Genomic DNA, 23,162 nt, shown 5'->3' with positions numbered 1-23,162 from the left:
GGCTGCTTCTCACTGCCAGGAGTGAGGCAGGGCCGTCTGGGGAGAAGCACCTGTTACAGAGATGCTGTGGCTTCTCACCAGTAGCAGGAATGTACTCAGAGGAGGGGTCTGACCCAGACTGAGCATAACCACAACAACCTTGGCATTTGGGAGACATCTGCTTATGGCAAACTCCAGGCATTCAACACAGATGTAGGCATTGCCAGCGGATGCTGATACAGCAACTCCAACAGACATAGCATTTAATTACCTTTATTTGGGGGAGAACAGGCAATTTCCAGGAACTAAAAACAAGTTAGCAAGCATTCAGCATGGTAACTTCTTATCTTTCTTCACTGTGTTATTGCTGTCCTAATTTTTCATTTCAGGTATTAATATCCCTTTTTCTTTCATATTTCAGTTCATTTATAACAAGGAGCGTTGTTCTTCTCTGAAAGTACTTTTTTCTATATTCACGGGGTATATGATTTGTGAGTGACTGTCTTTAAAGCTCATGGCCTTTAGCTTATCTCATTCTGTACTTGCCTATACATCCATTTCATAAGGTGATCTTTTCATGGAGAAGTATACCATTAAAATATTGACAGAATAATTCACCACTTTTCACATGCTGGGAAGTACTTTAGTGTTTCAAAAGCTGTTCCAGAGTCTGCTGCTGCTTTGCATATCAAAACTGAATGTATTATACTGCTGACATGTTTATTATAGTTGCCCGTTTTCAAGAAATGTCATCAGAGCTCTGATTTCTGCTACGTTAAATTGATAAAGGGAGAAAATGTTTCTGTAATTTCTTGTGGTTCTTTTAAATGGCATAAAGGCAGTCAGAAATTTTTATCCTGATTATTTACTTAACACAGAAATATCAAGACTGTCAAGCTTTGCCATTCCATTTCCTTTCATTTATTCCAGAGGACTCATTAAGGATCCAATAAAAAGTATCCTGTGAGGTTTTTTGGGTTTCAGCTGACCAAAAAGATTGGCAAGAATTTGCCAAGCATCCTTTATACTCCTGTTTTTCTCTAGTGTGTAAAGTAGACATGCAGGGTTGGAATGTGAAGGAAGGGAAAGAGCAGGCAGAAGGAAAGCACATAATGTCTTATGCTTTGTCTCAGGAATGTCAAATCTGATCTTCCATGGTCTTGCTGAAGATTAAATAATAATTAAAAAAAGTCTCAAACCCCTCAACTCTTCTTAGGCCCTTCTTTGTACATTGAGGAAACGTAGATGAGGGCATAAACCATTTTTCTCCTTTTTGTAAGTCACCTTCAACTTAAAGAAAGCTTTTATTATCTGTGAGTTTGTCACAGTTTATTTTGGCAAAATTCAAAACTTGCTTTTTGTAATGTAGCCAAGATGACCTTTCTCTTTGATGTTGAAAGAATAACCACAGACCATTGATGCAAGTGAAAGGCACTGACCACTGTGAGATTAAGTCATAGGACAGTGAAAATAGTCCAGCAGTGAATATAGTATACCACTAACTTCAACATTAAAAAGAAAAATGAGCCTTTAGCACCATTTGCAAGAAAGTGCTCTCTGATAATTTACAGTTAGAGTCTGATTGATGAAGGCCATTTCATGTTATCAAAAAAAGTCCCACAAGACAACTGTACATAATTTTGTTGTACTTTGGGTAGTCCATCTTTTTAAGTGGCTGTCCCTCAGGACTGTTTAATCTGAGGCTTCTAAAGGTAGAATTAGACCAAGATAAACCTAAATAGTATATCCAAAACACTTCCTCGACTCATTTTTCTTATATTTAATGCAAAACACCCCCCCCAAAAAAACCCCAACTCATCTTGATGTGGTTGATAAATTGGATAGGTTTTAGCTTTGTTTTCTAAAGGAATTAAGTTTCTGTTGTTGTGCTACTGTAGGCCTGTCTTTCTTTTAATTATCCTAACAGCCTCAGCAATAAGAAATCCTAAAGATGTGAGTTCAAGTGTGAATCCAGAGACAGATCCAATATATGCTCAGGCTGTGGAAACTGGTGAAGTTTAAGGAGCCCCTTTATAAACATCAGAAGGACTCACGGGGATTAAGGAAGGTATTGCTCACCCATGGGAAAAGTCTCCATCAGAGCTTAGTTGGACAGCAAAGTCAACCAACCACAAGATAAAAATCTAGGCACAACTGTACTTCACTTACTCTAGTGCTCAGGAAAACTTCATAAAATGAAAATAAAACGTTTCCAGTTGTATTTTAAGTGTAATACATATGAAGCAAAAACCTGGGCTCACTGAACTCTGTTAGGGAAAGTGAATCTTATGAAGCATCTGACTGATGTCAGATGTACTTCAGCAGAGCTGTGACCAGTTAGTACTGCCTAATAATTTCCTTCAGTGAAGAGCTGTCTGACACTTAAATGACAGCGAGGTGGAAACAGAATTGGCTTTGAATTAAAAGAAAAACTGGGAGTTATAGTAAAGTAGTTTTAGTGCTTGAGTCAGGACAAGGAGATCTGAGAGGTAGCTGCTGTGGAGGGTTTTGAATCACTGTTCAGGAATCTCCTCACCCACAACAAGGAGAAAACGGGATGTAGTCTTTAGGCAGAATTACTTTGGTCACAGTTAGTCACTATCAGCCCCAGTGTGGTACTCCTCAGAGCAGAGGTGTGTTTAGATGAGGAGACAAGTGCTGCTTACTTCATTTGCAGACACACTCCAGTAGTGTGCACCTTTGTCATGGATTAAATGTGATTTTTCAAGAGAGGAAGATGGGTTGATTTTAGCCTTGACAATCTCAACTATGTGAAAGGAAAACAGAAGATCACCAAAACAAAAGATAAAGTGACAGTAAAATAAACACATGGTGATGCTTCTTTATTACCATTACACACATGATAGATGAGTAAAACTAGGTTATGCTTATATTGTAATGGAAGAAAATAATTGCTGCCTTCAATCAGGAAACCGCAAAGGCACTTATTGATCTGTCATTCTAAGGTTGTGTCTAGGAATATTTAATAAAATAAACAGAGACAAATAACTCTTTTGAGGCCCTGTAACTGTAATATCCTACACCATTTGGCTTAAAATTTTTGGCAGGTTTAAAAATAGCATCACATCTCTGATTAGAAAGGCTTGATGTGGTTTATTTAGATAATCTCACAGCACGGAGATGTTTTTTTGAGTAGAATGTCACTGAATATTTTCCCTAAAAGTCAGGCACCAGAATCCTTCTGATTGGTTCAGTCATTTATTCGTCTGGAAATGCTGTATCAGATGGCATACAGCACTCTGCCTGGGCACAAAATCTGTTGCCATCCATACACAAGCTCTTCTAAGGGGTTGTGACATCTCAGAAGAATAAATGAAGAGGGACTGAATGATGGGCAGTGTGAACTGACACCCTATAAAACATGCTTAAACCCTGATAATAAGGTGATAAGCTGCATCTGCATTCCTGTTGTGCCCTTGCTGTCTGTCTGCCAAAAGTCCTGGCAGTACCCTGAGGGTCTCCACTGTGCCTGTACCAGTGGAGTGCAAGGCAGTGTGTGCTCACCAGCCAGCTCCCCTCCACTCTTGGGTACATGGCCACCTACCCACCTGGCCGTGGAAGACCTGACTGGGGCAAGTAGCATCTCATAAGTGATTGCAGGAAGAGTCTGGACTCCAGTTGCGCTACATGTGAGACAGGCATAGGTAGAGGTACAGGTATGAGTGTGTAGGGGGTATGGTGAGAGCATGGGTTTGGGTAAAGTTATCTCAGGCTGGACCAGATTCAGTAAACACTGAACTACAGAGGTAAGGGCTGTTCTGTCTCTAGGACTGGCCACAAGGTTATCATCACACGAGAGTTCTTGAGAAAAAGACAAGGCAAGGAAAAAGGCAGGGAGTTTCTTTGGAAAGTACCCCACCACCCCTGGTGGTAGATACCTTTACTCTTCCAAGTCCCAGGAGCTATTGAGTTTGGAGGCCAACCTGTTAATTCCCAAGTGCTGCAAAAACTACAGTTTTCCTTCTGCTTATGTCCTGTTAGGGATCTGTCTGTTTGCCTCCCAGTGCTGCTGTTTGGTGTTTTATCATCTTCTTGATGAAAGCTGGATTTCTCTGTGAAAAAGTGGTATCCATTAAACTACCATTTTCTGCAAAGGGCACAGCTTAATCAGCCAGAGTTACTAATAATGTTCCATTTCCAGACTTTTTAATCAAATTCTTCCACTGAAGGCAGGGTTCCCTATTGGTTATTAGTGTGGGAAAGTGACTCTGCTGCTTTTCTCTGGAATTTCACAGAAATCACTTCGTGCAGAAAGTAATTTTTATTTTGTTAAAATGGATGTCTGGTCATGTGTTTTTTAGGTCTTAGTTTCTGAAGGCCCTTAAATAACTCTAAAGACTAGAACTGGACAAAGAATAATTTTCTTATCCTATGTCACCTTACAAATTTGAAAACTTTTGCAGTCGCGCAAGAGAGATGTCCAAAATGTATACTGGTAGGTATGTAACATTAAGGACACTCCCTAGAGATGTATAATATTCAGATTAAGCTGCTTTTCCTGAGTTCAGACCAAATTCTAAGACTGCTTTGCCCCAGATTAAGTTCCCATCTAGTCTGCCGATGGCTATTCTGCAATGAGACAGTGTCAACCCTTTCTGAAAGATCTGCTTGGATTTCTTTATGCACAGTTTCACGTTCCAAAGAAAGGGAAGCTGACTGTGCAGTGCACTGCATGCAGATTTAAGTCCTGGATTCATCCCACCTGGCTTTGGTAGGTGGTTGACACATGAAAGTGAGCAAAGAATTTTCCTTGGGTTCTGCTGCCAGACAGTGGAGAGACACATAAGTCCTGACAAAGCAGACATTTTCCTTTCAGCTTGCTCAGCACCCACCTTACCTCAGCACTTTCCCTACTTACTCTACTTATTCTGAGTCAGGACCACATCTGGCCATCATTATTGCTCACTAAAGCAACAGTAGGTAATTATTATCCAGGAGAGAGTTGTGTTACTTAAACTTTCTAGATGACATGTGGGTTTCTGATCTCAGACAGCTTTTGCATCAGAGTGGAATTACTCCTTATTTCCAAACAAACAAGTAAAGCCAAATTAAATCCCACAGTAAATTAAAAAAAAATGCTGAGGAAGAAGATCCATGGCATGAATGGTTCAGAAAGCAAGTGTAAGTCATATTAAAATGTTACTTGCACTGTCTACAGGGTATGTGAAAACAAAAAAATGCCAGAGGACTGATCTGGTAGGAAGTGATAGTAAAAGCTTCATTTTCTTAAGGCAGCTTCATTTTCTTTTATACAGAGCCTGTGGAAATCAGAGCAAATTGCATGATTTTCACCTAGTTTCTGGACTTCTTTCTGTCCCACACATCTCTTGCACCACTGTTTTGGCTAGACATGCAGTTGTTGTGCAATGCTATGTTGGAATAAGAGCCTCCACACTCAGCGTTATCTTTGGATAACGCTATTTCTATTTCACCACAGCTTACATGTAACCAAGGACCTCTATGAAAAATGCACCTGATATACACTACAAGTGTACAACAAAACTGCTTTCATTAGCACAACATCTCCGATGCATTACTTTATTTCTTAAAAATATGTAATTAGTCAACACCTCTCCTTTGATAATCTATATGCTGAGTTAAATGCTAAATTAATATAAGGGAAATCAGCAAAATACAAAGATTACTTAGGTCCATTTTATCTGCTGAATCAATAGGATTTACTTAGTGCTAATGCACTAACCAGATTATGAGAACTAATGCAGTACTGTTCAATGACAAAAGCAAATAACTCTTTGAATGATCTTGACAAAAGAACATGAAATCATCTTAATTTGTATTAACTAATTGCATTTAACATGGATGTTTTTACCTATTACCTTAAGTGAAGCATCAGTACAGTAACTTCTTCCCCCATCTCACTTTAGCAGTGAAGTAGATCAGAGCAACCACTATTAAGAGTTAGTGGAATGATACTATGTAAAATTTTACATCAGTGGAGTTCTTTAAAAAAATAGTCTCAGAAAGGGATTTACTTTCTCTGTATTTTATAAAAAAAAATCTTCAAATTGCTTTCCAATAAATGAGGAATATTGGGAAGAGGAGGAAGGAAGAAGAAGAAAACAATTCTTTGTTTAAAACAAAAAGAGGAAACAACTCTTCTAACTTTCAGAGTAAAGCTTCAGTGCCTCAGCACAAGTTCTTAGAAACAGAAAACCCAGTCTCCCGTCCCAGATGTGTTCACAGCACCTACACACCCTCAAGGTGTCGTTCACTGGTCAAGAAGAAATCAGAAGCATGGTGGATCTTCTTCTGTGGGAATTGTTTACCATATGAATTGGTGTCCACTGGCAAAATTGAACCATTCAATATTATTTGTTTTTTCCTTCCCTAGGATCACAAGAATCATAATTACCATGATGATGATCAAGTCACTATCATCCTCAGGCAACAATCTGTCTTAACTGAATTATTGGGGCCAGAATGCCGTTCTTGTATTTCTCATGGAGAGAAGCAGTGAGCACATGTACTTCTCACTTGAAGAGAAATACTGCAAACTACTCAGAAAATTCAAGTGTATTACAGAACAGCAAAACTGTATTGGCTAAAAATACACAAGAATATTTAGAGAGGAAAATCTGATAAGGTTCTTCTGTGTTCCTCCTTCTTACTCTTCCTGTTCAGAGTCCGCTGGACCTGTAAATTCTTCACCATTATGTGTTTGATTCCAACAGGACCCAATCCTGAAACCTGTAGTTTTATTATTCATCTTAATTCTCCAACTTCCACAACAGAAGGGATAAGTAACTTACACACTCTCTCAGGTTTTAATTGCCTTGGGAACCAATTTATGTAGCATCATCTATTCATTCACTCTACAGCAGTTTCTTTGAAAAAGGGGTTTTGCCATTTGCAGGTATCTGGATCCAGCTCATTTAGCAGTAGCTCATTTCCCCCTACTGTTATGTTGTAGAGATGATCTTAAGGGTCTTTTCCAACCTAAAGTATTTCTTGATTCTGTGAAAGGAGAAACACTGTTACCACTTGTCAGTGCCCACTTCTCTTGAGGGAGACTCCCAGAATTCACAGCAGAAAACAAAAGTTAATACTTATGATTTTGAATCCTGACAGTCAACAAGTTAAAAGCTTTCATATAAACAAACCATCAGAGAATAAGACTTATGCGTATTCCTACTTTCACTTGAATTGTTCTTCATGACTGTAGTATTTTATGACTGACACTAGGAAATATCACCTAGTTACTTTCAGACCATTTCTCCAATTTTTGAAATTAAAGTTTATTTTTAATGATGTCCTACAAATGGCTCGCAAGACAGTATGAAATGTTCTGCAGTGATGAAGTCATTGATTTCCAGTTTATTCAAGACGTGAATCATAACATCAAGACCTTACATACAATAACACTTTCTAATTGAGCACTGCACTTAACTAAGAGGAGCAGGGTTTGGTCAGCTCTTAGAAGGATGAGCCTGGAGGAGTGTTTCTCCAATTTACAGTCACTGCAAATAACAGAAAAGCTCACAAAAACATATTTGGATAAAATTTTGATCCCACACCCCCCCTTAGTGTGGTATTCAGACTAAAAACTAGACTTTGGAATCATTTTTCTGACACTGACCTAACTGGGTATTTTTCTGAGATTTTCATTAATGTCTGTAAGAATTCCTCTCCATTTTGCACCTTTGGCTCCAAATGTGCAACTCTGTCTGAAATACTTTATGGTCACTGAATATGGAATATAAACCACTAGTTAATTGCAAAACTGTGACAGCTCCTGATAGCTCTGCTCAGCGATGTCTAGAGACTTTTTTGGCATATCTGTCTTCTGTGGACCAAATCAAGGGTAAATTCTGAAACACCTCAACTTCCCCATGAACAAATATGATAGTGTTAGTTATCTCCTACCCTTCTGGACACGGCTGTAAGGCAGGGCTTGCTCACACCTCATTGCATTCCAGTGGCACACCTGCACCAGCTTCACAAAGCCCTCACTATGAATCACATGCACAACTGGCACCTCTTGTCCTACAAGAGGAGCAATATAGCTGAACCCAAGCACTTACCCATGCTCTAATCATCCATTTCAATAGCTGTGTGATTTCTCACTAGAACTTGGCATAGTATCCAGGGTGCATCATCTGACATCAGTTATTTTTCCACATTGACAGCCAAATGGATAGTTATGTGTACTGAGAGGGAGGGTGAGAGGGTGGGAGGAAGGGAGAGAATCAGGCTTAAAAGTGTTAATTTAAAGCAGCTTCTTTGCTGATGTTTTCTCTGTTATCAATCTTCCTTTCATTTTCTAAGTAGCCTTTTAATCTCTTCAGTGCTGCTCAAAGATCAAAGCCTTCCTATTTCTTGAACAACTAATTGTACATTATGGTTAATCCATGAAGCACTGAGTTTTGTAAGAACCATATGTGTAACAATCTGCAGGTTCTTGAGCCGATACCAAAATTATGGCATCTCTGAGGAAGGCTGAGCTGACTTTATGGCTGAGCTGACTTTGAAGAAGCTAGGAATGGTGTCAGGGCAAGCAGGAAAATCTAACCACTTTTTTCAAAGAGCTTGAACGGGGTTTCAGGAGGCGGTATGATAGGATGTTTAAATTGTGCTGAAATGACTGTGTAGGAGGAGGTAGATTAGCACAGGAACCTCTCTCCCGAAATTCATTTGCTTATGGAAAAAAGGAGTTACAGGAAAAAGCAGAGATCCCAAGTTGGGGAGTGTAAAATCAGAAATCTGCCTTATTTCAAAAAAGCATGAAAACTGTACATCTTTCTGCACTTGAACTATTCACAGTCATTGTATGAGTAATCTTTGTACAGATGTTTCAGAAATACTTTTAGCCTGGGTAGGACATAAGTGCAAAAGAATACAGCTTTTAGCTTGTTTGGTGGCCAAAACAAAGAAAAGCTAGATTTGCCCACTGATGATTTAACCCAGTCGAATACTGGGTTAAAAACCACTTAAAGTGTTTTCAGTGTTCCTAGTTCAAGGTATTAGTTCAGTTTCTGCTGAATAAAACACACTGTATATTAACAGTTAATAACAAGACTAATATAGCAAACCCTTTAGTATGTGGATAGTGCAATTGTTAAGTCACTGCTGTACCAGGTCTAATTTAGAAGCCCTCTTTCTGTATCATTAAGACACTGCACAGAGATTTCAATTGCTCATGTGTTCTTATGCAGGTTTTCGCCTAAACGATACAGTAAATTGGCAGGGCACCTTCAGAAAAGCTGGCACTAGCCCTGACTGCAATACCCAAGGATTATAGAAAACTTCACCCACCAGGGCTGTTGCTGCTCTCAGTTCAGAAACATTACAATTCAACAGCAAAGGACTGAACTATTAGGTTGAACATTTTTTGATAGCATTTTCAATGCCTTGAAACTTACCTTGGGTTTTATTCCAACAAGAAATTCTTTGTTCATTGCTTGCTTTCTTATAGTACTTTGAGGGAAAGACATCTAAATCTAGAAAACAAGACAAAAAATTTTACTCCGACATGCTCTTTAAGGGGATGATGCAAATCTGTTGAATTTAGTGGACTCTTGACTGTCTTGAAAAGGTTTCATTCAAGCTTTTTAATAGATTTTTTAAAACATGTTTGTGACAAAAACCAAATCAATTAAAAAAAATAGGAAAAATGAAGTTCACTATTGATCTTAACAGAGGGAACCGCCATAAGATCCTTTATAATCTTCCTACATGTTTATTCATAAAGTACGTCACAGTGGAAACATGCTAGACGACTTCCAAATTTAAACTGGTTAGAGATCCTTTGGGGGTTCTGATTATTATCTGTATGATCTCACCAAAACAGATGATGTAGTATCAATAGTAATGAAATTATGAGTTAATAGATTACTACTGGATTGTCAGGAGGTTATATTCTTCTTGAGAGATAACTTAGAGTGTATTGTTCAAGAATTTTTCCAGTGCAGATTAAAACCGTATAATCTCTATTCCCAAAATGAAAGAGAAAATCCTGCAAATGCAGCAGCTATTATAGTACACTTAAGACATATAGAGATCAGATGAAAAAGTGCATGAACTATAGATGATCGATACAACAGTCTGAGTAATTAAAAAAATCTGGCTTTCCCATAGTTTCATTTAAACATACAATCAGAAACATCTTTTTCCTGACTTATCTCCCTTTCCTTTCTCTGTCTTTTTCTCCACTTTAATGTCTTATCTCTGAAAAGGGTGGTGAAAATAGAATAGAAGAATATAGGAAATTGTTATTTTAATGCAAAAAGTTGCATTGTTTTTAGAGAATCTTTTTCTAGGAAACTTTTTCAGAAGCAAATGTGTCACTGGGCAGACTCTGCAGTACAAAAATTCTGAGACTCTTGGACAAGCAGTATTAAGGAAATCACTAAGAGAAAGGATACCTTGATATATGTGCTCATATTGTTTAGTTAAATAAAGACCCAATGTCTTATTCCAACAGAGATGATAAAAAAAGTTAAAAGAAACATTTCCTTAAACATTAAGAAGTTGTTGCCTTCTTCATGGAACATCATAACTGATGAAGCAATTAAGTTTGAAACATTTAAAATCCTTTTGGTCAAATGCGTTTATGCTAAATGACTTCATTCTGACAAAGATCTGTTACTACTCGTAAAGACAGTACTCATCTGTACTTCATTTTCAAACAGGCTTTTTCAAGAAATGCTTCATACTGCAGAGCACAAGATGATGAATATCGCTTAGAAGTTACGACTCCTCTGCAGAGGGTTGACTTGTTCATGGGCCAGTTCAACAGTGTCCTGCTGACTTCGATATCTGTCTTCACCAAACAGAACCTTACCATTGCTAATCTGGGAACTTCAGAGGGCCGCTTCATGCAGGTAAATACTACTACAATAACTTCACAATAAAGAAAACAGTGGAGTTTAGCAGGATGGTGAAAAGTGAGAAGCATTATTACCCCCAGTTTAACAGGGCATTAGCAAATTGAAATTACCAAGTAAAATACAACTTCTGGAATATAAACAAATAGCCTAATGGAACACTCAACATTTTAAGTGTTTACCTGGATTTTGTGGTTTGAAGCAATGGTTGTGGAGCAAATTTTACCATGATCTCCACTTAGTCCAGCTGGCTCAGTTCACAGAGCAGTTTTGGTTCATATGAGCAAGAGTTCTTTCAAAGAAAACTAAACTGAAAGCTCTGTCTTGGATACATATCAAATATGCTCCAACCCCAGTTGGGGTAGAAAGGTTCAAAGAGCTTCAGAAATACACTTCATATGGGTCCTTTGCTCTAGAGGATCAGATTAAACCTATTCAATGTAAAATGCCAAGACAGCTTATACTGTAGAAGCAGGAGCCTCAGCATTAGTTGTTTCTATATACTGATCCACTCCTCTGGCACCAAATTCCTTGCTTTTATACCCATAGCCTATGACTCACAGCTGTAGAATTGAGATTAGCTCCTTTTCCACCTACTTTCAAGTTTCTCTGAATGCGTCTTAGATTTTCAGGCTCTTGCTCACTTGCATCTCACTCTTCTTTTGGACAACAGTTCTTCCTGTCCTAAAAGACGTTTTCCATAAAAAGTGGTAAATCACCCTGCTGAGTAGTCTATCTCTGTCCACTGAGTACTTAAATAATCTAGACAGGTAAATTATACTACACAACTTCTTTGTAGGTGACTAATGAAATAAATGGAACCCATAGAGCCAAGCAATTTAAAAACTTGGCAGTCAAAATTAAACACCAGAAGGCGAAGACAAAACACTTTGAAATCACCAGGGGCTCCCTCTATACACCCATCTTATTTCAAGCACTATTATCCTGCAGTAACCTCCTTGGAGTGTTTGACTTCTCCATCTGCCACAAAGTCCAGCCTGGATGTGCATCTCAACCTGGATCCTTCCTGCACCCAAGGACCCGTGTTCTTTTAATTTGCCATTATTATTTGTCTTCTTGTGAGCTTCCTGAAGTATTGGCAGTCTTTGGCCCTTCTTGCTCTGTAGGCTACAGAGAGTCATCAAAGTTGGTAGTGTTGTCCCCTAACCATCATTATCTGAAACCTGATGTGAAGGCCATTAGTTGCTATGTCATTCCAGTTTTCCCATTTCCCATAACCTTCCATTAGAAAACACTTGGGCACATGTAACCTTTCAGGAAAACAAGCCTCTCCTTTCCTGTCTTCCTTCCCCTCATTTTCTGTCCTTACCACATGCAGTAAATAGGGTTACATATTGTCCCCAGTATATGCACCCTGTCTGGATAAAGGGAATCCCGTACCTTTGGTCTTCTGCACAGGCTGGACACAGCCTGCAGTATAATGCAAATTCTGTAATGCTTCTACAGGGAAGAAGGTCAAAGTGATTTGCCATAAAGAACAGATGAAAAAGTGGGGAAAATCATACTTCTCTTTTCCCTGAAAAGAGAGGGATTTAACAAAACTTTCAGTGACAAATCTACCAGTTTTTCCTGCACTTCCCATGATGAGCTTGGTAACTTTAAGCTGCAGTTTGTCTTTTGTGCAGGAAAGGCAAATGCTAAGAGCTACACACTGAGCACAGGACCAAACTATGCTCTGTTCTTAAAAGCAGATACTGATTCACAGAGCAAACATCAGCAATTTGTTTAACCTTTCAGAAGTAATTTCCTTACTACAAAATACAGTTAATAACAACTACTCTCTTACTCGCAACATTTCTTCTGGGCTGTCACAAAGCTTTTAGGAAGGTTTGGTAGAAAGCGCAAGGGAGCATTATTCTTATTTATAATGTTCTTTAAATTATTCATTCAAGTCCTGCACCACACACTTCATTCAAATGTTTGCGCAACTCAAAGAACAATTAAATATTTCCAGAATACATTTCCCATTCCACGTTCAGTTACAGATCAAAAGAAAAGGCTATTGTGTAAACTGTGTGGCTGTTAGCAGCAATATTCTCATCATTGAATCAGATTGGCTTGAGCTACAGGGGGAAGTCAGCATTGGGCTCATATTGTAGTAAGTAGGATCGCTTTCTTTGAGTGTTGGGTGCAACCAGCAGAGAATAAGCAGACTGACTACCTTTAATAATGCGACCTCCAAATAAAAATGTTGGTATTTGTTTTGCCTTTAAGTGATTTTGGAAGTGATACCAGATCTGTAGGATACAGCAGACATAGATTTTTCCAGAATTTAATGTTCTCTTACATTTTTTTGTTCTTTTTTTTTCCCTAATAGTTATCTAGGAAGTGATTTCAAACACGATCATTACTAAATGCCCAACTAAAGGAGATTTGTGGTGTTTCTATGGAAATATAGCTATTAACTGCAATGAGATGGAGATCGTTAAAAATTGAGCTATTATATGACCATTACTTAAGTGAAATGGGTTTTAAAAAAATCAGGATTATCTAACAATGACTTAATTTATCAAAAAGATATCCCCAAATGCTTCCACAGATTTTTAGCAAAGAAATGTAATTATATTCTTTTTTGTTTCATTCACAAATCTACTGGAACTTATTGCAAAGAATCCTCAGCTGTTCGCTTATTACGCATCTCACTTTTGCACAGTCATTTGCACTCATATTTTTAGCTCTTTGTACAAGCAAATACTGAATTTTCTTGTGCACTCCCCTTGTAACTTGTAGCTGTTCAGAGCTGACTATATCCTTTCCGACACAGGCATGCTTTCAGAGAAAATTAGTTACCGAATTCTACCTATCAGGGAACCTGTTTTAACACTGGTTGTATTGTGTTAGTATCTTGAGAACATATTTTCATGCCATCTAGCTAAAAGCAAAAGAAAAAATATTCATATAGGTTTCTAAAATTAGAAAATCAGCTCAGCCCTTCCAGTGCACCCAGTTCATCTCGTATCTTCTTCGAAATTCCAAACCTTACTATATTTAGACAACTTAGTTTCTGACATAAGTTTCGGTACTAGCAGCCATTCATGAGATTAAAAGAAATAGTAGTACAGTACCTCTGTCTCTGACAACTGCACCCTGCAGTGCCCAAATATGGAACAGCTTGGTGAAAGCTTGGTGAAAGTTTAAATCACATTTTTTCTGTATTAATTTAGGGTTTCTTTCTTTCCTCTTTCTTGCCACTTTTCCATCTCCTTTTGCATTTCTTCTGCTCATCACTTTCTGTCTTCCTACACTCCCCTCATCTCCGACTTTATTTCTGTCTCCATCCATTTTTATCTCTTTACAACATGACTACAGCACAGCATTGCTGAAAAATTCAGCAGATGTCTGTTTTTCCTCCTGTAGGTGATGGCTACCAGATTCTGGGGGTTTGATGTATTTTGAAATGTATCAGAATTAATAGTTCCTAACTTTGCAAGTGATTCCACCAAAGCTTATAGCATTACCCATCAAAACTCTGTTAATGACCCGAGAACATAGTCCACATTTCTCTTATTTAAAAAAAGTGTTCTAAAGAACCAGTAATATTCAGAATGCAAAAGCAGGTATGTTTTATCCAATCAAGGAATGTTTTATCCAACCTGTTGTTATTCTGCTTGTGGTTTTAGTTTGATAAAATAGAATTATTCACTTGAATTGCTCTGGAAAGCTCTAATACAGGAAAGTAAATACAGCTTCCTTCACTAAATGTTTACTTTTTTTCAGCCAAATGTAGAACTAGAATAAAATCAATATGGATGGTCCAAATACAGAAGATTCATGAGTTCTTTTAAGGAGGATAATTGGGGCCAGGAGGTGAATTCCAAATCTCTCCTGGAGAGTGCTGCAGCCCATTCACATACTGAGCATGTTTTGGCTGCATCAGAAATGTTAAATCTGTATTTGGCCATGAATAGCCTAGAGTTTGTAGTTTACCAAATATTGTGGAGTTTCTGTTACAAAACAGAGCAGTAATAATTTTTCTAAGACAGCTGACATGCATGAGACAGAGAAGAAAAATGGCTTTACTTCCTTCCTAAGCTGGAGCCTGAAAACAAACTTTTTTTCTCCCTTCTTTTTTTTTTTTCTGTTGAGAAGTTGCAGCTGTTTTGGCCTTTCTTATTGTGCTTGTTTTCAGACTGTGACTGGGAACACAGACTGAAACTACAGCTGTTGGGTGCGAAGTGAATCAGGTATTTCACAGTGGTTACTTCATTAGAAAACAGCCCCCAGTCACACCACTGTAGCTGAGCAATAAGATTTTCAGCTGGTGTAAGCAGCCTTACTCTGCTCGAGCCAAAGAAGCTGCACTGAGAATACAACTCACAACTGATAAAGACGCTTTCATTACCAGCCAGTATTTTGGGAAATCATAATTTGTGAAAAAAAAAAAAGAACAAAACACCTCATGATATATTGAGATAAAATATCTTTTATTTTTGCTCAGTTGTTTGTTTTTTTTTCCTGCCTGGATCTTGGTATTATTTCAGACAGTGGCTTATGAGAGAAGAAGAAAAGAGCAAAGTTCTTCAGGAAGGGGAAATCTTTGTGATAGCTCTGGGAAGTGTGAGGTATGGGAATGTTTTACAAGATTTATTCTGAAAAGCTCACGGCTGAAAACCCATAACCATGAACAAGAGATTGATGCTGTTGATGTATGCAGAGGCTGGGTTTTGGCCTAACACTATGTTTGGAAGCAGAATACTGCATGTGCTCCCTATGCTTCAAGCTGGCCTCACCAAGGTAACACCCAACTAAATACACTGCTTGTTGGTGACCTTCTTGAGGAAAAGGGGCTAGAGGAGTTTTTACTGTACGATTTACAGATACAATGGGCAACCACTCTCTATAGATGCAGTTTTGGCAGCGGGGCCATCTCATCCTTCTGACTATATCAGTGAAACTCAGTGTACAGTGAGGCTGCACTGGGCTGCGTGTGGAGTGGTGCAGTAGGACATTCATCCTGTTGCTTCTGGAGGTGAGGAAAGGGTCTTCCCGTGGGCATACATACTCCCTGAGATGCTGTCAGCCACATGCTGGCTGCAGTCCTGTCCAATCTGGCTGGACATGAGCCAGTTCTAGCTGAGAAGCCAAGCATTAGCAAAACATGGTAATGCACTGTCATGTCTGAACAGATTCTGAAGAGAAAATGGCTTCGGGCACAAAAACCAAAGCATGATGGCGCAGATAGGCATCCTTGGACTACAGCATGTCAGACAACAGGCCACTCATCATCCTCAGGAGCTCTCTGAACTTGTTAGACATGAAATAATACAGATTAATAGTAAGCCTTATTCTGGAGACCTGTTATATGCCAGTATTTTTAACCAGATTTTTTGCAAAGAAAGGGTGTATGGTGTTATAATAAATGTTCAAGGAACAGAGTTCTGGCAGAGGCTAGGATGAATAAGGGAGGTATGAGGCAAGTAAAAGCACACAGTGATACCTTTTCCAGCACCCTCCAGCTTCTGGCACTCAGTGACTCAGAAATTCCCAGAGCTGGAAAATGCACCCATATTTGACACTTAATAGTCATTTATGGACTTCTTTCTCCTTAGTATTGCTTATTGGGTTTTGAATTTATTTTTGTTTTGTCCTCCATAGTATGCTGTGACATTGAATTCAGTAATTTCATTCCACTTTGAATGATGAAGAGCTTCTTTGGGGTTTCCTTAACCTTTTGGTGCCCCTGATTCTGTCCGATGAGGAATAGGGATGGGGCTCTTACAGATCAGTAGTTTGGGAAATTTTCACACACTGAGCACGAATCTGTTGGCTTTCACATCCAAGTGGGTAGAACACTTGATAGCCACACTCATTTCCCAGGAATACTTATGATTAAAAATAAACACCACCGCCACCACCAAGCTTTAACACACGTCTCATTTCCCCAAAAAGAGAGAAATTGGTATATGTCGTATCTGCTTTCATAGATTACATGCCAGGGAACATAATGCATGCTACAGAAATTAATATAGACAAAAATAATCACATCTGCTTTTTATTTGTTACTGCATTCAGGGATTGGAAAAATTTGTCCCAGAATTCAACAAGAAGAGAGCCAAGCCTTCAGCATTGCTCTCCTCTTGCAAACAGCAAAACAGCAAGACATCACCACTCCAGGAATCAAGGTTGAAAGCCATGGTGCCTGTCAGCAAAATGAGTTGACACAGAGCAAAGAAAATACAGAACTTTGCATCTTTCAGTGTGTTCAGTCAAATCCAGTGTATACTGTAGTGTGCTAGAAGACTATGCACCTTTGAATTTATCAAACTCCTTTTGATCTGGTTCCTGTCCCTCTAGGTAAACGTAGCTGTAACAAAACAGTGCAAATGGCAAGCCATATTTGAAACAAGTGTGAGGAGGTCAAGGGATAGATAAGCATGGACTTTAAACCCTACAGAGCTAGGAGGAAGAGTGATGGGATGCCTATGGAGTCATTGCAAAAGTTGTCCTCAGTGTCCTGCCTCAGTGGCCCAGCAATTCATCTGGCTTTTCGATACTAGCAGTCTGACCTATTTAAGGCTAAGCAGAAACTGTGTGCATGGGCATCAGTAGGAATGTGAATAGCTGCAATTCTTCCATCTTTATAATTTTAAACTAACAGAAAACTGTGGCAAACTCTTGATAAGTAACATTTTCATATCTATAGCTCAACTTTTAACATTTATGATAGCAATTCTTTCTGTGGTAAAAAAATATATCTTGATTCTCCCAGGCAAAAAAGTATCAAATATTGAATAATGCAAAATCCATATAGTCAAATTAAAATTAACACCTGGTGCCAAATAATGTACTGAGAGCACATATGTTTTAATATTCAGTTCAAGTAGAAAAGCTTATAGTCTTCAGAGGAGATCCATTATATTCTCCATGGATTAGAATGATATACAGCATTTAGAGAGCTACATATGTGCCCTTTGCAAGGTTATGCTGCATATCCCAGGGCATTTGAGGCATTGCACAATAAAGTTAACCCTGAGCCTATCTCTGCTGGATAATGGCATACACCTGCCAGACATGTAGGGAAAAAATAACAATATGATACTTAGATGGTATTCCTTTAAGAAGGCCTCTCATTTTTGCAGAAGATATTTCAACATTTAGACAGTAACATTTGTAATTCAATACTGCTGACTAGCAGAACTGAACATCAGAACAATTTGTAAAAGAAGCTATTGTATCCTGTTTTTCAACTCAAATTATTACAGTCATATTATGCACATATTATGCCATATTATGCACAGACGAACCTAAGTGATCACTGACTTCCAATATAAAGAATATGTTAATAAATATATTAATTAATTTACTGTTGGCTGTTATCTTCATGGAAATAGTTTGAGCTATGATGAAAGATAACGTAATTGTTTGGGGTTTTTTCTCTAAATAGAGGGACATAAATTTTGGTTTTGCTTTGAGAAGGATGTCTGACATTGTAGTTACTGATATTCAATGTGATTCTCGGAAGAGTTATTTTTAAGGACATCAGAAGAGCCACATGTATATAAACAAAGGGTCCATCTAGTTCAGTGCTCTGTCTCCAGTAGTATTGACAAGTGGATGCCTAGGGAGCCAGGCAACATAGCTAATGCCTTCTGCTTCAAATCTCCAACTGTTCTCCTTTCTGGCAATTTCCTGAGCTATTGAGTTTTGTCTGTTTAGCATTTTCCGTGTACCTGTGAAGTTTCCCTTTAAATGTGTATTTTTCTTGCATTCACATCCTTTGGCAAGGAGTCCCATAGGTCATGACGTATTGGTAGGATGTCATACTCTTTTGTTTGCCTTGAACTGAAGTCTCGATTTTGTCTTTTGATGGTATTTAGTACTTTTATTAGAGTAAAATCATAGAATAAGAGAATTGTTTAGGATTGAAAAGACCTCTAGTATCATTGAGTCCAACCATTAACCTTACACTGCCAAGTCCACAACTAAAAAATGTCTGTAAGTGCTGCTTCTAGATATCTTTTAAGTACTCCCAGGGATGATGACTCCACCACTTCCTGGGCAGCCTATTCCGATACTTGACAACCCTTTTGATGAAAAGATTTTTCCTAATACATAATCTAAGCCTCCCCTGGTGTAACTTGAGGCCATTTCTTCTTGTCCTATGCCTTAGGAGAAGATACCAACCCCAACCTGGCTGCAACCTCCTTTCAGGTAGTCGTAGAAAACGAGTATATGATCAGTCTCTACTCACTCATGATTCTGTATTCCTTTTTCATAGATTCCACATCTGCCATACTCAGTCATTGTTCATTACAGCCTTTTGATCATCTTTGTTTCCTTTCTCTGAAACTTTTCCCTTTTTAACATGTTCTTTTTGGCAGGAGGCAACCAGAACTGCACAGAGATTTCAAGTTTTGGGCAAGCCATGAACTTCTATGACAGCAGGATGTTTTCTGATTTGTTCTCTAATCCTTTTCTAATAATTCCTAAGTTTTTATCAGTTTGGGATTTTTTTGGCTGCTGCAAAACAGTTAAGATAACTATCTATCATGTACTGCTTTAAGTTAATTTTCTTTGTTGTATTGTACCTACCATTTTATTGTCTTGACACGCTGTCTTGTAAAGTCCTTCTGCCATCCTTAATAGTCTGTCCTCATCCTTATCAACTTCAATACCTTCAGATCATCAGAAAACTTTGTCACTTGGACTGTTCAACCACTTGTCTAACTCATAAATGAGTGTATGGATCCCAGCACAGACACCTTGTAGAACACTTCTGGTGACTTCTCACTATTGCAAATACTGACTGTTTACTGCTAATGTCTGTTTATTCTCCTTTAGTTAATTACTTATCTGTGTAAGACCTTCCCTTTCTCCTAACTGCTGGAGTGCAGGCACGTAGATATGCTTTTTTTTCTCTTATGCTCTGAAGAAATGCTTGGTTAATAAATTATAAAAATGTAAAAAAACCCCACAATACAATATCACCACTACCCCCCCCAAAAAAAAAAAGACACCCCAAAAAAACCCAGGACTTCACAGTTTTTTCAAAGAGAGAAGTCCTTCTGTAGTACTGAACCATTTGCCATTCAATGGCAGAAGTAGCCCTGTATGATTTTGCATCCATGGCACATTAAAGTTACACTGCACACATACCAGCCCAGTCCCAAGCCATAAAAATCAGAGGTTTATGAGAGTGACACTGGAGTCCTAAGTAGCCTCTTGTTTCTACTGTAGAAGCTGTCTTCAAATTGCCTTTTTTTTTCAGGATTATGTTGGATAAGAGTAAGATAGAATTTCAAGGATTGGGCTGATGTGTACAAAACCCCCACATTTATATACATAAAAAAGAGCATTTTTGCATCTACTCTCTGTTAAGGCAGTACTGTAGGGTGGTAGATTAGTTCTAAGCAAAATCCAAACTTTTATTCTGTGGTCCCAAATGAGATAGGAAATGTAATTTGAGCTCCCTGTATGTCATGAGGTCAAAGACTACTGGCTTGGGATTTGAGCAGGTGATTTGAGTGTCAGCCTCAGTAAAATAAGAGTTGGTCAGTACCAAGTAATTTTTCTAAGATTCTACAGATGGAATCCAAATTTTCATGTATTGCTGTGAGGCTGGAATGCAGATGTGTTTAAAGGGTTAACACTGTGGCTCAATCAGAAAGAATGCTTGGCAATAAGAGGAAGCCTGGATTAATGATGGAAAAGAATTCTTAGCATTTTATAGCAGTGGGTATTTGAGATGAGACATGGCTAATGATCAACTAAAAAGGTATTTGCAGCTGTGGTGCTACCTCTCCCCGTAATGCCAACATTAATCAAGCTTTTTCATGCAGCTTTTCAGTCAATTCTATTTTTCATTGTCCTGAATAGAAAACAGAGCTCATGCCCTGTTACACTGAGTCAGAGACCATACTTCTGTGTCACCAAAAATGATCATACCTTATTGATTTCTAAAAGCTGCACTTTCTGTGCTGTGAAACGAATCTATAGGAAAGTCTGTAACAAAGCCAGTTTAAAGGAAAAAAAGCCTCTTGTAACCCCAAACTATAAATACCTCTGGGATGTGGAGCACTTATCGCCATGAATTAACTGCTCATATATTTTATTTGAGTCTTGAATTACCAAAAAAATCAGCTATAATTACAGCATCTCTAAGTCTAGTTTTGGAGTCAGCCATCTTGGTGAAAGACCTTGGCAGTGCGAAAAGCCAGTGAAATTGTGTAAGTCAATGTCCTGCCTGTTCTGATCCTGCCTTTGGAGTCAGAAGAAAAGATTCATTATAGTGAAAAATTAAACATTTGACATACAAGTTATTTCCAAAATGGCTTCAATCTTTTTAAATAATGAACCCCATTGAATCCTAACTTCTCAGCAAATGTTCATTATCTAAATTCCTTAAGTAAACTACACGTGATGAGCTTTTGAAACATGAACATGATCTTCCCTCATGTAAACAATCCTCTGCCTTTGTTGCCTGATGCTATCACATTTGGGTGCACATCCTTCTGGATTGCAGGCCCAAGCTTATAAAATCTCACTATCAAATATCTACACTGATCTGCAGATGCTTTATGCCTCTGCTTAACAGCCATGACTCATCCCGTTAAAGTCAACAAAGTTACAGTAGTAAAGTTAGGCGTGTGTTTGCAGAAATAGATCCGGATTCTCAGAAGTATTTAGGTAATTCAAGATGCAGAGAGATGACCAGTGGGGAAATTTCATACTGGCGTGACTAATCTCCCTAAGATCTCCTAGAATCTAGAGAGAGGGAGAGAGAGGAAAGGCTTTTGCAAAGGGTCTTCAGAACAACTAAGTTAGGCTCCTGTTTTGGAGCATCTCCTAAATGACCCTTCAGCATTCCCTGTCATTTAAGAAGTACTTTGAATGCTCTGTCCTGGACACCTGGCAGGAGCCAAGGTGCCCAGTCACATCTTGCAAGGAGCTTGTCTGAGCAATAGCCATGTTGCCAGCTCTGGGAATCAAGCTCTGTGGACTTGTGGCTCTGCCCACAGCGACAATCTGCGCCTGCCATAGCTTTGCATTCTAACGGCCCCACATGCAGCAAGACGGTTGACACAGGTTAAAGTTTGCTTTTCAAGCTGAAGAACCAAAATGAGAATAAATGGAAATATATCGGACTTCTGAAGACCTGGAGTTTTAAGATTCTTTTAAATAGATAGATAAAATTCTTCATTCTTAAATGTACAGGACTGATTAAATGTCCCATCTTCATTTTTTATGGTGACTGAAATTAAAGGACTAGGAAACACACAATGACTCCTTCACATTTAAATAAATATAGTGTATTTGGAGGATCCTCCAACAGCCATGATTTTGCTGTATTAAATAAAGTAGATTTTATAGCGCTTTAATCAGATCATGATGGAACATTATGCAAAATATTATGCAATGTAATGCAAAGTAATTAATGCAAGCAGAGAACGTGAGACTGCTGAGCAGCATGCATTTGTGTCACACACTGCCTGCTGATTTTCAAAATTTCTCTCTTTCTTAGATAGTGGTTTCCCGTTCAGAACCCACAGCTCCACATGTCAGCTTTCAGCTAGACTCCCACCCTGTCTCTCCCCAAGTTGTTGTCAAGAATTCATTAGCAGATGATGGCTATACCCTGGTAGTGACTGGGGAAAAGGTGAGTGGTTCATACTCTGATCCTTCTGTGCACTGCATAAACCTGCCTTCACAGCAGCAACATTCAGTAAGAGCAGCTGTTCACACCACTGCCTTGTGTGCTGGCTGCATCCTCACAGCCTTGCTATTCCCTTGGGAACACTGGGGAGGGGGGCAAGTTTCCTCCAAGATATTTTTTCCCCTCTACTGAACAAACCAACAGGCTAATATTGAGAAATGTTTAAATAACGTAATAGCTGTGATATAAACCAACAAAAGCCAGGAAATGCAAATTTAAGGCTGAAACCCTGTCCCTAATTCAAGTGCTTGCAAAGACAAAACATACAATGGCTTAAAAAAAGAATGGCGGTCACAGTTTCCTGGCTTTTGTTGATTTGTGTCATAGCTTTTTAAGGAGGGTTTTGTGTGCAAAAGTTACATAGGTGTGTTTAAAACTAGGAGTCAGTGTTCACAGTAATGTTTGAAAATTATTTTAGCATATGGTCTACAAAGAGTTAATAAAAGATGAAGAGCTATCATAAATATGCTATTGTCATAAGTAGATGTGCATTGAATAGGTTTAAGACATCAGCAGATAATATTACAGATAATCCTAAACCATAATCGTAAGCGATAATTTGACTCCTTGAGTTCTATAAAAATTTACAGAAATAGATCAGCCATTAGTAAAGATAGTTATTAATCATTTACTAGAAATATGTG

At 38.5% G+C, this 23,162-nt stretch overlaps 1 protein-coding gene across 7 annotated transcripts in view; it reads left to right on the top strand.

Moving 5' to 3' along the window:
* The window catches only part of MET (MET proto-oncogene, receptor tyrosine kinase), a 126,913-nt gene that overhangs the window by 58,306 nt on the left and 45,445 nt on the right, over positions 1 to 23,162 (top strand). For all 7 annotated transcript variants that reach the window (XM_017817891.1, XM_017817890.1, XM_017817889.1 and 4 more), the window contains exons 3-4: positions 10,650 to 10,841; positions 22,327 to 22,461. In XM_017817891.1, coding sequence (XP_017673380.1) covers positions 10,650 to 10,841; positions 22,327 to 22,461 — 327 coding nt within the window. The remainder of the gene's footprint in view (positions 1 to 10,649; positions 10,842 to 22,326; positions 22,462 to 23,162) is intronic.

The sequence above is a fragment of the Lepidothrix coronata genome, unplaced genomic scaffold (assembly GCF_001604755.1).
Source record: "Lepidothrix coronata isolate B3197 unplaced genomic scaffold, Lepidothrix_coronata-1.0 Scaffold63, whole genome shotgun sequence".
Classification (NCBI taxonomy): Eukaryota; Metazoa; Chordata; class Aves; order Passeriformes; family Pipridae; genus Lepidothrix; species Lepidothrix coronata.
This window is presented reverse-complemented; position numbering and strand designations above follow the sequence as displayed.